The sequence below is a fragment of the Chanodichthys erythropterus genome, chromosome 9 (assembly GCF_024489055.1).
Source record: "Chanodichthys erythropterus isolate Z2021 chromosome 9, ASM2448905v1, whole genome shotgun sequence".
Taxonomy (NCBI): domain Eukaryota; kingdom Metazoa; phylum Chordata; class Actinopteri; order Cypriniformes; family Xenocyprididae; genus Chanodichthys; species Chanodichthys erythropterus.
In genome coordinates, this window is record NC_090229.1 from 30,000,791 (window position 1) to 30,018,068 (window position 17,278).

The following is a 17,278-nucleotide window of genomic DNA, read 5'->3' on the forward strand; positions in this document are numbered from 1 at the left end:
GTGAGATCAACCAAGCACTGGGGACACACCAAAACAAGCAATGTCACTCAGATTAACAAGCAGATGAGCACACAGCAGGAGTAACAGCTAACTTTCCCATAGGTGTAACAGTGCTCAGTGTTTACACAACCACTGCAGTACTTACTATTAAGACTGTAAGGCTTGTACAGAAGATGGTTTTTCTCCTTGGCTCCTCTTTCCATCCTCACTGTGGCCCACTGGAAAACAAAGAAAGAAAACCAAACTCAATTTAATGTTAACACACTATTGAATTTACAAATTTAGTTAAGAATTATCTTAATTAGCAAATAATTAGGAGTGATCTAAATAGTTATATTATTTAAAATATTTATATTCATATTCAATTATCTGATCATGCATGAAAAATTAAATAATGGGGGAAAATATGTAGTATGTAATACAGCAGATAATGTACAGTCAGACAGTCATTATCACAAAATAAATCAGTTTTCCTCTGTGGATTATATCATAATGGTCCTTAAAATAAAACTTCATGATCTGAAATCACATCGAGGTGGACTACAGCACAAACACACACACACAAACTGATGTTCCCCCAAGGAACAAGAAGCACTTTATTGGAAAGCTGTAGGAGGAGGAATAATGTCAGTTTGTTAATTCAGGCATGTGGAGAACTCAATGCACACAATTGACTTACTGCACTGAGAATCAGAAAACACTGAAGGGCTGGTATTGATATCTTGCGAAATTTACCACAGGTTTTTCTTTAACTTCAATGCCTCAATGTTAACCTATTAATTTGTCTTATTTTAAACCAGGGATTCTCTTTAATAAGATTGAGCACTTTGGCATTAAGGACAGAACATAGACTTTACAATTGTCATAATGTTGTTCCTGGTGCTCATGAGACAGTAAAACTTTGCAATCCTAAGGCTAAGTTTACACTACGATGTAGTAAAAACTGAAAAGTTTTTCCTTTGAATTTTCTGCATGCAGACGACAATGGGCCCTATTTTAACGATCTAAACGCAAAGTGTAAAGCGCACGGCGCAGGTGCACTCAGGGCGTGTCCAAATCGGGTGTGTCTCATACGCCCTGAAAAGTGAAACTGCGGGCTCTTTGATCGCCCCCTGGAGGCTGGATGCAGTACAGGTCATAAACCCCGCCCTCTCAATGCAGTCGAATGAGACTTCAGTGAAAACTTAAAAATAAATTCTGCTTCAAATAAAACTTTCTGAAAGATGGTTTTGGTCATTTAAGGTAGTTGTTATCACGCTGATATATATTCAATTGTTCGTTTTTGTGATGATTTAGATTTTAGATAGCAATTTGATGCTATAAAAACGGGGCGTGTCGTCATGATTCGAAGTTGATTGACAGCTTGTCTGAGGACTGTCGGAGCTTCGAGAGGAGATTGAAGACGATTTTGATTTTCGATGTCTTTGTTATTTAACACCAACAAAATTAGTTGTTCAGCAGTAAACTGTACTAACTGACGTACAGGATCTGACAGATCACTGAACTTTTTTTCTGTAACATTAAATGTGGGTGCTATAAGCTAATTAATAAATGTTATTAGTTAAGATAACACACCTAATGTTAACCATGTCAGGAAAAAGCAGGTGATCGTTATCTGGCAGTTACTTATTATTTTTATGGGTATAAAATAATAATTAGCAGGACAAAACTAATGATAGCTTACTCTAATTACAGCAATCGATCTCCTGTAACGTTAGTTGAACTTGATTTAAAATGGCAGGACCGTTTCTGACAATTTAGAGTTGTTTCTAGTGGCTTATTATATTGATTTTATCTACTGAATTTGCTGTTTCAAAAATATTATTGCTTTAGAAACAGAATAGCCTATTATTTTATAGGTAGAATTTTAAATTGTGTATAACTTTTTATGTGTATAACTATTTAAAACACATGAATGATAACGCAGTCGTCTGGGCGGAAGTTTGATATCGCGACTTTGCCTCCGGGCTCCACTGACAATTCCTTCTGCGCATGCCCAGGTTCCAAACTTTTTTTTTTTTTTGACGTATTGCCTAACGTGTCAGTGCCCATTCATCAGCCCATTTTGGCTTCAGTTCAATACAATGGAAGGAAGCGGCGTCGCGTCATCCATCTTTTTTTACAGTCTATGGTCCAAATCCACTTTTGCTATTTTAACGACGGAAAAACGGTCCGTGCACCGGGGCGCATTTTTGAAATGGGTTGTCCCTATTCTCTTAATGAGTAATGGGCGTAACGTTCAATAAACCAATCAGAGTGTCATCTCCCATTCCCTTCAAGAGCGAGATGCGCTCGCGCCATGGCGGATTGCTATTTACATGGCGAAATTTGTTGGCGGAAAAGCTGAACGCTTTTCAAGCAAAGAAACCGATCTGCTCTTGTGCGAAGTTAAAGCAGGCTTGCAAATGCAAACTTTCAAATAGCTCCGCGCGATGAGTCAGATAATATATATGTGTGTGTATTGGCACGATTGTTCAATTAATTAGCCAATTTCATTCATCATTATAAGTAGTAATAAGCTGAATTGAAAATAGGTAGCCTAATTCTAATACACACAATGGGTCTCATTCATGAAACATTCGTAAATATACGAGTAAATATGTGAGTGATTTGCACGTAAAGAGACCTTCCCGAAAACTCTTCTCCTGATTCACAAATACTTCTTAAACATCAGAAGTGATAGTGAAATGTGTGTGTGTGTTATTGAATTCCAATCAGTCGTAAATGGGACGCACGTGCACGCTCATTCTCAATTACCATAAATCCCGCCCATTAAATCCGACTGACAACTATATATGGGCATCATATTATGACACCAAATTAAGGATTTCAACATGTCTTCTCAAAAGCGAATGAAAAAGATACATTTCTCAGATGCAGAAATTGAAGTTTTATTATCAGAAGTTCATTCAAAACACCACATTTTAAGCGTACATATATAGTGGCGTATCAGGCCCCCAAAAAAGGAAGCTTGGCAACAGATGCTGTTAATGGAGTTTCATCTGTTAACAGATGAACAGTCCCAGTTTCAAACAGTCCTAGAAGTGAAAAGAAAACGGTTCGACATGAAGCTTGACTGCAAAAAACAAATTAGTTCACTTCGAAAAAAAATCGTATTCAGACTGGAGGAGGACCACCATCATCATCGAGCATATCTACATTATACATTACAATGACTTTATATAATATTTTTTTCAAAATGCTGTGTAAATATGTACCCGAATAAGGTGAATTAAAATGCAGCATTATTAATGAGCAAAACGTTCAGATGTTAAACGCACTATTTACGCGTGGCTGGGAGCAGATGTAGATTTCTTTCGTACCAACTAACATTTGGAAAATACGAACATTTTAATGAATCCGAAAATTTACGCCAGAACCACTTTACACACGATTTACACAAAAATTCGTTCTGCTCATGTTTCATGAATGAGACCCAATGACTATTCATCATTACATTTTTATATTTATGTAGCCTACACAATAATATTCTTTTACACTGTAATCGTTTTGTTTTTAATATTTGGCATGTTTGTGTGATGCGCATCCCTGTGTGTAATAAGCAAAGTCAACACGCACTGTGGACGCGTCCAGAGGCGCAGTTTCTACCAACACGCTCTAACAAAAAAAATATTGCGCCATTGACTTTAGACTTTAGACCAGGTTTGAGTTGGTCTATGGCGCAGTCTATTTTCAGCTCCTTAAAATAGCAATGTGCCGGCAATGCGCCTGAACACACCTCTTTTTTAGACCAGCACGCCCATGGGCGCACTAACTGGCGGGGCTGAACGGGAAAACGCGAGCGGCGCCGGACACAAACTAGCAAACACACTTGCGTCGCATTGCGCCGGGTGTATTATAGGGCCCAATGTTGTCAAAACAACACCATTTACATAGATCCGTGAAAATGATTAAAAACGCTTTATGTATACAATACCAGTAGTTGGCGATGTCACTTTGTAAAGAAACACTACACACCTATAAATAACACAATGAACACATAATACGCATGCGCATGACACCAACATTTTCACAAATTCACATTTTTGTAGTTTACAAGGAAACAATAACCGTATTGTTTTCAAAAACTTGTATATAAAACAGGTTTTCAAATGTTGGCATTTTCAGGTCCCCAAAACACTGTTGTTGTGTAAATGAACGGCAAAAAAGAAATTTTCTGTTTTTAGCTGAAAATTGCGTTGTGTAAATGGCTCCTAAATGTGCAGCTCTGTTAAACTGTTTAGATGTTTGTTTCCAAAAGTGGGATCTTTCAGGTCCTGCAGAGCTGTAGGTGCTACACACACAGCCAGGAATAGAACTTTTTAGCCTTTAACTTGCATTTAATTCTTAACATTAGTTTTTTTTCTGATGTTCAGAAATAGTATCTATACTGTAATACTTTACCATTACTAGGTTGGCCAAGTTGCATCACTGACATGTAAATGTGACAAACATTCAACATTAATCTTTTAATAGCTGAATGTTGTTTAATACCCAAACAACAGGAAGTTTTCAAGCATTCTCTGCTTCAATGAACCTGCTTATTGTAGGATGTCACTAGTTTGCACGAGAGCCACAGTGTCAGACAAGAAAAAAAGCCAAACGCAGTGAGACTGCACGACCAGTTACATAAGAGCTTCAGACGGATGTGATGTAATTTTGAATTAAATCAGTCACAGCTGGAGTGGAGCAGCCCCTCAGCTCTTCACTCCCCCTCAACGCCTGCCTCTCCACTCTCTTTTTTTATGATTATAATTTGGGGGGGGGGGGAGAGAGTAAGCAGAAGAAAACAAATCAGACATTTTTTAAAAACATTAACCAGATGTGCACTTGAGCAACATGTCCTCATCATCCAGATCTCATTTCTTGTATATGGCCTCTTGCACAGAAACGATAAAAAAATGGCGATAAAATAAAAAATTTCAGTGAACTCCCAACTCCATCTACATCAGATGGCCACAACAGAATAAGACTATGAATATGCAAAACATGTCAATGTGATCTGGAAGCACAATCAATTTTCACTACCAAGTGCACTCCATAAATAAAAGAGTATAAAAACGTATCATGCTAGTACCATAGTTTTTTGGATATGCATCATGGTAGTAGCATTATTAAATTATTTGATAAACCTCACAGCTGTGGTTCCCAAACTTTTTCTGTCAGGCCCCCCTTTTGTTGAGAAAAATATTTTCAATCTCACCACTGCATTTATTAAAAATACATTAAACACAGTAATACTGTGAAATATTAAAATTTATTAACTTTTTTTTTCTATTTGAATATGTCTAAACATATTCAAATATGAAGCCAAAGCTGAATTTTCAGCATCATTACTCCAGCCTTCAGTGTCACAAGATCATTCTAATACGCTGATTTGCTGCTCATTTCTGATTATTATCAATGTTGAAAACAGCTTCACAATTTTTTGTGTTTGTGATGTGAATTCTGTAAGTGTCATCATAACTTGCTCGGCTTCATACTGTCAGAACTAATATTTATATAAAAAGCTAATATTTTGAGGCACACAACACAGTGTACTCTGAGGGCAAGATATGCCTCGTCATATTTTCTGTTTTTTCACTGTGTCTACAGTACACTAGATGTGACAAAGCGAACGTTGCAAATCCATTTGTCCTAGAGTGTTAAAATATGTCAGAAATAGAAGTGCAACAGTTTACTGTTGGAGATTCATCTAGTGTAGACAGCATCACTAATTATAATGGATTCTATTTGCTTTTGTTGCGTCCCGCCGCTCACGTCTAGTTGTTTTGGTAGTTTCATGCATCGTCAGCTTACGTTTACCTGGCACTGGCAGTCCTTTCAAAAAATGTTCATGCTAGGTGCAGAACCATACATTATTCATTTAATTTTTTTTACACAGTTCTCCACAATACTCAACTTTTGGTCTATTTTTGCATGACAACAACCACTACAACTGATAACAGACGGGTACGGCGAGTCATCTTGAGGTAATAAAACATGTCAAATTAATATTTTGTGTTCAATTATTTACTTATGTGGAAAGCAGCCACATAATAAGTGGGATAATTTCGCAGTAGGGTCTTGTGTCACCCTGAAAAGGTTTCTTTTGCACAACAATCTCCTGACCCGCCATTTTGCTAACAACTCCTAAAGTATTAGTTCACTTTCAAATGAAAATGAGCCCAAGCTTTACTTACCCTCAAGCCATCCTAGGTGTATATGACTTTCTTCTTTCTGATGAACACAGTCGCATAAATATTAATAAATATCCTGACGAATCCGAGCTTTATAATGGCAGAAAGCATTACCAAACGAGTATGAGCTGAAGAAAGTGCCTCCATAAACATCCATCCATCATAAACATATTCCAAACGGCTCTGGGGGGTTAATAAAGGCCTTCTGAAGAGACACGATGCATTTGTGTAAAAAAAAAATAAAAAATCCATATTTAGTAAGTAAAATATCTAGCTTCCACCAGAACGCCTTCCAAATTCTACTTACAAAGAAAGGGTAAAACTAGTAGTTCAAAAAGCTTACGCTACATCCTGCACCTTCCCTTTTCAAGCTATGGAAAAAGTGTAACAGACGCAATGACAGTTTACACTTTGTTCGTAACTTACAGAAGGCGGTCTGGCTATATATGGATTTTTTTTTCCCCACAAATGCATCGCTTCGCTTCAGAAGGCCTTTATTAACCCCCCAGAGCTATGTGGAGTACATGTTTATGATGGATGGATGTGGATTGAGACACTTTTTTCAGCTCATACTCTTTCACTCGGTCCTGTTCACTGCCATTATAAAGCTTGAACGCGTCAGAATATTTATTAATATTTCTGCGATGTGTTCATCAGAAAGATGGAACACCAAGGATGGCTTGAGGGTGAGTAAAGCTTGGGGTAATTTTCATTTGAAAGTGAACTAATCCTTTAAGAGTACCATAGAAATAACATGGTACTTGAATGGATATATCATATTAGTTATTAGATGCAAGTTAATATTTAAAAATTCACATAAACACTGTTATATGTAATCCTCAGCAAATATCACAAATGAATATACATTTTTCCTACTGTACATTATAATGTTGAGATGCCTAAATTCATTTATAGTTTATAAAACAAATTTTATTTGATAGAATGATTGTTTATTAATCTCTCTCACCCCAACTTTACTATCAACTCTATAGTATCCGGTAAACAAAAAGCCCACGAATAAATCAGCCTGAAGAACAATTTTCTTAACCATCTTGAAATGGAACAAAATGATCTTCCAACTCACCTTAAACACCTTGAGCAACATCTTCATGTAGAGTCCACGTATGCCAAAGGACAGACCAAAAATTGCAGGAACGATGATGAAGACCAAAAGCAGTGTGACCCACACAGTGAAAGAGATGCCCAACAACATGCATAGCAGATTATTGAAAGGAGATATAAAAGGGCCCATTTTTTAAGTGGTTTCCTTTCAGGAAGAAAAATAAGAAGGCAACTTTCTCAAGTACTAAGTCTCCAGAGCATGATGTGGAAGGAGTCCGTAATGAAGACTGGTGACGTTATAAAGTCTTTCATTTCCATTTGTGTACAACTGGATGAAGCAAACACATCATTCTGTGTGTGGCACTGCCCAGACGCGATTTACTTCACTTTTAATTGGCAACATTCCAACTTTAGATCCTTGTAGACTCACAGAACTTGACAGCTCTCCCCTTAGAGCTCTGAAATGAAGAAACACATACAGGTACAGGTAAAGGATTACAGTTCACTCAAGTACGGCTTTATTCAAATCAAACAGATAGTGACTGCACCCACCAAAGTACACGCAACAGGTTGATCACAAAGTCAAACAAAGTAGCCTACATTCAGCATGAGCTACACTAGGATCTTGAACAAGGAAATATTTGAGCTCATAGAGCTCCCACGAGTACAGTGGTGGGAGACACACGTACATAACAGAGAAGAGAAGAGAAGAGAAGAGAAGAGAAGAGAAGAGAAGAGAAGAGAAGAGAAGAGAAGAGAAGAGAAGAGAAGAGAAGAGAAGAGAAGACTAATGTCAAAATTTTACTCTAACAGGTTAAATTATCCTGACAAATATATACAAATAATCTGAAACCAGTTTTGTTATTGTTAGCTAACATTACATTCATAAATTGTTAGTTTACACGACACCGTTTTCAACAAAAAATGGAAAACTTTTTGGAAGTGTTTTGGCCGTTGATTTACACAACAATAGTGTTTTGTGGGCCTAAAAACTGGTTCCAAAGTACTTAAAAAAAAAGAAAAAAAGATACAATTATTGTCTCCTTGTAAACTACCAAAAAACGCAAGAAATTGAGGTTTTTGATGAAAACATTCCAGGATTTTTCTCCATATAGTGGACTTCAATGGAGCCCAAATGGTTGAAGGTCAAAATTACAGTTTACAGCGATCCCAGACGAGAAATAAGGGTCTTATCTAGAGAAACCATCGCTCATTTTCTATTTTTTTTTTTTTTTTTAATTTTATATGTTTTAACAATAAATGCTCATCTTGAACTAGCTCTCTTCTTCTTCTCTATTTGAATTCCAGCAGATAAGACACTGCTAAGTGTATTACTGCCCACCATAGGTCAAAGTTTGAACTAAATTGTCATATACAATATGCTAGTGCAAGTATATAACAATTAGTTCAAACTTAGCAGTGTCTACACTCCTTGAATTCAAATAGGGAAGAAGAGAGCTAGTTCAAGATGAGCATTTATTCTTAAAACTTATATAATTTTTTTTTTTTTTTTTTTTTGAAAATGAGCGATATTTTCTCTAGATAAGACCTTTATTCCTCGTCTGGGATCGTGTAGAACGTTTTGAAGCTGCACTGATTTTGACCTTCAACCGTTTGGAGGCCATTGAAGTCCACTATATGGAGAATAATCCTGGAATGTTTATCAAAAACCTTAATTTCTTTTTGAATGAAGAAAGAAAGACATGAACATCTTGGTTGACGGGGGTGAGTAAATTTTTAATTTTAATTTGATAGAAATTTTAATTTGAAATTGAACTAATCCTTGAATGGGATCATTTTGACAAAGTTGTCGTCTGTATGTGAAAAACGCAAAGGAAAAACTTTTCTGTTTTTAGTACACTGTTGTCGTGTAAATGTAACTCAAACTCTTTTTTTTTTGGTAACTGAAACAAAGCTGAAATAAAATATTGAATTAAATTTATAGATAAAGGAAATATCAGATTAAAAACTTAGAACTGCTGCTTAAAACTTGAACAAAACTTAGAAATGTCGACTAAAATAAATTACTTAAAATTAATTAATGCTATATATATATATATATATATATATATATATATATATATATATATATAAAACGACAAAAGCACTTAGCAAAATTAAAACTAAAATTAAAATAGAAAAATATAAATGCTCATTCTAAATAGTATACTAATAAATAAAATGAACACTATAATAGTACTATATAGGCTAAATAATACTGACTGAAGAAAATCTAGATACACTGAAGACTTTCACAGAAGTCATGTAAAGAAAAGGCATGCAGTTATTTTTTTGTGCATTTCTTTAGGCTAAAAGAGATGTGTGAATGACATATTTTTATTAAAATTCATTCCATTGGCTGTTTTACATAAAACTTGAATAAAATTAATAGGGAAATTATTTGACTTGTCAGCTAAATATGACATAAGAAACTATCAATATTATGAACATAAAATATCAATTTGATGTTTAAATCACATTTTAACGACTTAAGAGACTCTTAGAAATGTAGAATACAACTAACGTTAATCAGTTTCAATAGTTCTCGACTAGTATTATCCAATATATTTAAGTAGCAATGAAGTAACAATTACTCAAGTACTTACGCCTCAGGTTATCTGTTGTGCCGCTGTTAAAAAAAATTAAATACTTAATCCACTAGATGACTTTATGAGTAGGTAATCTTTGCCAGCTAAAGCTTTCGGCTAGTTGGTTGATGAACAGACAGAGCAGCGGATCGGATGATTTTTTACCTATCATTTTACACAGACACGCCGCTCATCCACGCATCACGTGTTCTGGTATCTATAGAAACACTTACTCGGCGCTTTATGGAGCAGCTTCGTTCTCAAACTGAAGGCGCGTCCTTATCGTGCTCACCCGACACCGGCAGAACTGTCACGGAAAGGATGCAAAACCGAAGATCCGCATGTCGTGAGTGACGTACAAACTGACGCGTGTCTGTGACTGTGACCACACCAGTAAGGGAGTAACGGATTTACATGACGGATGCCGTCCACCAGGGGGCGCATCGAGGCTCAAAACACTCAATCGCCCATTGAGGCGCATTCAAATTCCAGGACGTTTTTTGTCTCATTGGAGAAGTTTGTACTTTAAATCTAATCATTACTTTTACAATATAATTCCAAGGATTGGTCTATGTCATTTAAATTCTCCCTAGAAGTCGTTAAATTGTTTTCAAAAAATTTAGCTAGTAATCACAAACAAATATGATTGGTTAATCCTGAGAAGCGCTGATAAATGTAATAGGTTGCATGTGATCATGCTCTCTCTGCTGCTTCCGCTACAGGTTGGAAAATAATTCATTTTAACAATAAAACTGAGAAATTCCAGTAGTATTTCGTGTAAAATAGACAGTGAAGAAATTAAATAGAATAATTATTAAGTATTAGTTTTCTTACCAATTTACAGGCAAATTTCGAGCCTCTATCCCCTACCAGAGATTTGCCTCTATCATTTACTATTTCTAGGGTAGCCCGAGTTAAAAGTGCCCTCTAGTGACCCCCTTTCTCAAAAACAACTTTTGAATCTTAAAGAGTTAGTTCACCCAAAAATGAAAATAATGTCATTTATTATTCGAAGTGTTATGATTCTTCTGTGTCAAATCATGATTCGGATCGCTTGTCAAACCACCAAACTGCTGAAATCACGTGACTTTGTCGCTCCGAACCACTGATTCGACACGCTGATTCATAACGCTCCGAAGCTTCCTGAAGCAGTGTTTTGAAATCGGCCATCACTATATAAGTCGTTATTTTGTTTTTTGGAGCACCAAAAATATTCTCGCCGCTTTATAATATTAATATTGAACGACTGCACTCACATGAACCGATTTAAATATGTTTTTAGTACCTTTATGGATCTTGAGAGAGGAAATGTCATTGCTCCATATGAAGGCCTCACGGAGACATCGGATTTCAACAAAGATATCTTAATTTGTGTTCCGAAGTTTAACGAAGGTCTTACGGGTGTGGAACGGCATGAGGGTGAGTAATAAATGACAGAATTTTCATTTTTGGGTGAACTAACCCTTTAAATGTCTAAATTTCTTTCGAAAGCAAAAAAAAAAAAAAAAAAAAAAAAAACAGTGCAGCAGGCCTATGTTATCCCTGAAGAGCATTAAACAAAAACAGATCAAAAAGCATAAGAACACTAAGAATCCACCAGGTGGTGCTGCAGGACTGTATTCGATGATAATATCAATTGGAGTACAATTGATAAAAAGCCTAAAACCCATAATGATGTTAAATACCATAATACCTTTAGTAATAATCCACAATTCACTGAAATTTTTCAACTCATCAGTAAAATAATTAATACTCAAATTGTTGTGTGAAACTGATATCTTATATATGCTGTATTGACTTGATGTTTTCAGTAGTTTATTGTGAAATCATAACCAGTTTCACAATGATCATAGTAGAAACAAAACCTCTTAATGAATTACAATTATGCATGCGATAATCAAAGCTATATACATATGTGTGAGGTATGTAAACAAACGTGCCATATATGAATCAGTGAAAAACAATAATTATAAACATAATTTCTGTCATTGCAACTTTTGGAGTGTTTGGCATGGTAATGGATATGACAGTGTTGATATGTTTGGTCATCACTGCTAAATTCAAGCATTCTTTCATGCTGCTGGTGCTGAGCCAGAGACAGATGCGCTCAGTGTTTTGTTGATATCATAAAATTCATGATATAGTTAACAAGTTTGTGAATATTTTGAATAATAAAGGAAAAACACAATAAACGCAATACACACCTGTCGTAGTGTGGCTGCATGATGCGTTGCCATTAACGGTCACCTTAAAACGGTCGCCTTCGTGTGTGCTGGTGCCAGCTCTGGAGGAATAGATCTGCTATGCTGCTGCTGCTGAGCAAGTACGGGATTTGCTACTGCCAATGCATACACAACACGCTGCTGTGAGCAAGTAAGACATGCTTCTGCTGTACAATATAGCATACATGACTTACCCATAGCAGCTCTATACAGGTGGAGCTGGGGAAGAAGGAGGGTTTCTCAGGGGAGTGGGAAGTGGGGGTGCTGCAGTTTTCACAGGATTGTAAATGCAATGCAAATTTTTGTTCATTTACATTTATTAATTTTCAGCATGTAGTAATTGTAATAAACACTTTAAGTGGGCTATTAAAACGTGTTATGTTAAATTATGCTTTTTAAAACATACATGCAGAGTGTGTTGTCATTTTGTGACTGTTGCAGTGTGCATAGAAAGAATTCTACTCCTCAGCGCAAGTTCACTTTCGGTGTTGTGTAAGCTAGGCAGGCTTTTTGTGCTCATTTTTATTTCTTGTTGCTGTGCAGGATCTTTTATTGTATATGACAGAAACAGCTCAATAACCCTTTTATTTAAAGGCTTAATCTATGTCCCATAGACCGGATCGTTGCATTACGATTGCAAGCAATGATGATGTGATAAAAGTCAAATGCCCTGGTGTGTATGCTGTTCAAACTAGTGTTCTCATTGATACGCTTGTTGTACTACGTGGAGTTTTGACGTGTTTTAGGGGCTGTTCACGTCACATCTAAAAACGTGTGGAAAGTGCTGGGTTTCTCCTCCTTTCCTCAAGCGCTTGTACTCCTGTGGCGTCTGTCGTTGAACTGAACTGCGCTCTCCACGATGACAAGGAAGGAAGTATTAGCAAAGGAATAATTGATTTCTAGCTCTTGCATTAGCTTTACTACTAGATATATTCATGGAGATAAAACCCAACACTGTACAGCTATGATCAGCTATTCGGCTGAGCTTTCGATTAAGGAAACACCGTAACAAACAAACAATCGCATTTCAGGGGGGTCCCACGGTAAAAATCGCATTACGAGGGTAACATTCACTTTTTTGGTGGGGCTTACTGATAAAATGTGCATTCCAGGGACTAAATATCGCATTGTTTTGGGTCGATTCAACCTGCAGACATGAAAAACAATCAGCGGCAACAGTGGAAAAGTAGCCAAATTCCGCTGGAAAACCGCAGACTCGGCAACACTGACTGCAACTAACTGAAGGTTAGGCAGCAAACTCATTGGCTACTGATACAGCAGGAGCCAATCAGCTGTGCCTTATAAAGAATGATGTGATTGCAAAGCAGATTGATTTAAAGGGATAGTTCACCCAAAAATGAAAATTCTGTCATTAAAGGGATAGTTCACCCAAAAATGAAAATTTGATGTTTATCTGCTTACCCCCAGTGCATCCAAGATGTAGGTGACTTTTTTTCTTCAGTCGAACGCAAATGATGATTTTTAACTGCAACCGCTGCCGTCTGTCAGTCAAATAATAGCAGTAGATGGGAACTTCAACTATAACAGTAAATAAACCTTGCTTAGACAAATCAAAATTAAAACCTGCGGCTCGTGATGACACATTAATGTCCTAAGACACGAAACGATCGGTTTGTGCGAGAAACCGAACATTATTTATATAATTTTTACCTCTAATACACCACTATGTCCAACTTCGTTCAGCTTCCTGTAAGTGAGGTCAAAAACCAGTTGTGATGACGGAAGTGATGTCTCGGCCATATACTTCAATGAGCGCGAGACATCACTTCCGTTGTCAGAGCGCGATCAGACCTCACTAGCCGGAAGCTGAACGGAGTTGGACATAGTGGTGTATTGGAGGTAAAAAATTATATAAATACTGTTCGGTTTCTCGCACAAACCGATCGTTTCGTGTCTTAGGACATTAATGTGCCGTCACGAGCCGCAGGGTTTAATTTGGATTTGTCTATGGAAGTTTTTTCGACTCTTATTGTTCAAGTTCCCATCTACTGCTATTATTTGACTGACAGACGGCAGCGGTTGCAGTTAAAAATCATAATTTGCGTTCGAAAAAAAGTCCTCTACATCTTGGATGCCCTGGGGGTAAGCAGATAAACATCAAATTTTCATTTTTGGGTGAACTATCCCTTTAATTACTCTCACATGTGTCATTCCAAACCCTTAAGATGTTTGTTCATCTTCTGAACACAAATAAAGATCTTTTTGATGAAATCTGTTCTGAATATGAATGACAGTCTTACAGGTATGGAACGACATGAGGGTGAGTAATTGATGACAGAATTTTAATTTTTGGCTGAACTAACCCTTTAAGGACCAGCCTGCGCCATCTAGAGTTTTATGACAGAACTTTGTTCTGCTCAAAATGATTAACTACCATTCATTGCTCACCAATGCTGCATTTATTTGATTTTAAAAAATACAGTAAAAACTGTGATATTATGAAATATTATTACAATCTAAAATAACTATTTTCTATTTTAATATAACTTAAAATAAAATGTATTCCTGTGATGGCAAAGTTGAATTTTCAGCATCATTACTCCAGTCTTCAGTGTCACATGATCCTTCAGATATCATTCTAATATGCTGGTTTGGTGCTCAAGAAACATTTCTTATTATTATCATTGTTGAAAACAGTTTTGCTGCTTAACGTTTTTGTGGAAACTGAGATACATTTCTTTTTCAGGATGATGTGTCCTTGCTGAATAAAAGTATTCATTTCCTTTAAAACTTTGATCAGTAAGAATAAAAAAGATATTTAAAAAAAAAATCATATTGGAATTTTCATTACAGACAGACTGACATACAAGAGAGCAAATTTTCTGGATAAATCCACCCACCCAAATCCTGACGTCAACCTTTAATCAGGAAACTAGTCTCAGATCAGCTGGGAAGCGGGACTTCTGACCTCTACATGAAGGCGAAACCGCAGAACACAGCCTGACCAGACTGTTTTCTAAGGAAAGGTTAATCTTTGAAGTGACACAAATGATGTCACTGTTGACCTTTAAATGTGAGAAAAATAAAAAAAATATATATCCACATCCATCTGATCTGAGAACAGTGTGGCTCTCTGTGATATAACTGTTTTGGTATAGGTTAGTGGCTGTGAGAGCTTGTCTGAAACCAGTTGTGAGGATTGTATATCAAAAGGAAACCATTCGTATCAGGCTACTCACAGAGGAGAGAGAGGCGGCCTATAGGACAGAAAATGTCCTGTGATTGGCCACTGTGCATTAAAAGAAATGATGAACAGACCAAACTGAACACTAAACTTACACATTCAACACAGAAGAGCAACTCCACTACAGATCATCCAAAGGTAAGGACAGAAATCATCACAATATAGTTCACAATTTGGAAACATTCACTATAATTTGTTAACATGCATTAGATATCATAAACTACCAATGAACAATACTTTCACAGCTTTTATTAAGGAAGGTTGATATGTATTTCTACATGTACTTGTAATACACAGTTAAATTAACATCACTGTATTATGAACAAATGTGAATTAACAATGAACAATTATATATTATTAATAACATTAATGTCCAAAAATTTGGGGTAGGTATTTATTTTATTTTTTTAAAGTCTCTTATGCTCACCAATGCTCAAATATTATTACAGTTTGAAATAACTGTTTTCTATTTAAATATATTTTAAAATTGTAATTTATTCCTGATATGCAAAGCTACATTTTCAGCATCATTACTCCAGTCTTCAGTGTCACACAATCCTTCAGAAATCATTTTAATATGCTGATTTGCTGCTCAAGAAACATTTCTGATTATTATCAATGATGTATGTTTTAATATTCTTTGTGGAAACCATGATACATTTTTTCAGGATCCTTTAATGAATATAAATTCAACAGCATTTATTTGAAATAGTAACATAAATGTCTTTCATTTAAAAACAAACAAACAAATAAACAACTTTGAATGGTAGTGTAGATTAATAAGTACTGTAACAGGTTTATATTTGTACTTCTACTATTAATATTTTACTTTATTTTATTGTTATTCAGTTGATTGATATATTAGTGACAATATATTATTCAAATAACGCTTAATTTGCTTTAATATTATTCCAACGATCAAAAAGAATTGGCACCATTCAGTAAAAATAATATGTATTATACTTCTTGTTAAACGCAATATAATGATCTGGTCTTTCTCAATGTAAATGTATTAATGGTACTATTACTGTATAGGCACAAAACGTTTCTTAGATTTGTTGTAGTGTGTGACTTATGAAGGAAAATGCAAAATAAAAATTATAAATTAAGCTGGTTATAATAATTTGCACAAGATGAAAGATATTTGTTCAAATGAGGATTATAGAAAAGGTCATGTTGGTGTAAAATGTCATGACAATATTTTGTATTCATTTTTTTTTATCATAGGTGCATCTTTATTCATGTTTTTATGCACTATATTAAAAATTAAAATTCCAACAAGAAAAAAGTTTGACGGCATGGGTTGAAATCGCTTAAACCACTCCCCTCCGACCGTTAGTCTGCTATGAGCGAGAGATGGAGAGGACGAGCGCTAAAGTAAAACTCTGCCCTCTATTCAATATTCCGTTTCACTTGGAAATACGTCACAGCATTGGAGAAAAGTCGTTTGCAACTTCCGGTTCACGCGGACTTTAAGGGGATGCTGGATGACAAAATAACCTTTTAAACTTCATACTCTAGACAGTAGAGCGCATAGTGTAAGTGTACAGTGTATAGTGCAGTATTTGGGTCACAACTTATAATCGATTTTCCACCGAAATTACCCGAAACAATTTGTCCCAGGAACTTTTTCCCCCCAGCTGTCTTTGGGCAAATTCCAGATAGCATTTTTGCACTCTTGAAGGGCACTTGTTTCCATCGCAATCTAAAGTACCGTGAAGATTAAGTTCAGCTGGATCAAAATGCTGTGTGAACTCAACCAGTCAGCATGTTCAGCGCCCATGTCCCACCCTCGAAAGATCCGGGACATTGGAAAAGTACTACCTAGCGAGCAGGTACTTTCTGAGGGGGAAATTTTTACCCAGACCTTCATTTAGACCCTGGTCCCTGCAGTCGCTAGCTCCTGGGGAAAGTTCCTGCAGTGGAAACGCGGCTTATGTTCTGACAATTGCTTAAAAAAGTATTTAACATGCATTAACTTTTTAAAACTTTTTTTGTTGTTGTTCAGCATTATCCACCACA

The 17,278-nt window shown here is 36.1% G+C and overlaps 1 protein-coding gene across 4 annotated transcripts in view; it reads right to left on the reverse strand.

The window, feature by feature from the left end:
• The window catches only part of LOC137027279 (glycerol-3-phosphate acyltransferase 4-like), a 30,863-nt gene extending 20,692 nt beyond the window's left edge, over nt 1–10,171 (reverse strand). For 3 of the 4 annotated variants that reach the window (XM_067395276.1, XM_067395273.1, XM_067395275.1), the window contains exons 1-3: nt 10,063–10,171; nt 7,264–7,699; nt 146–218 (exon numbers count right to left, since the gene is read on the reverse strand). In XM_067395276.1, coding sequence (XP_067251377.1) covers nt 146–218; nt 7,264–7,431 — 241 coding nt within the window. In that variant the 5' untranslated portion in view covers nt 7,432–7,699; nt 10,063–10,171. Of the gene's footprint in view, nt 1–145; nt 219–7,263; nt 7,700–9,847 lie in introns of all 4 variants that reach the window. The other variant, XM_067395274.1, reaches the window with a different exon arrangement.
• Nucleotides 10,172–17,278: the final 7,107 nt, after the last annotated feature.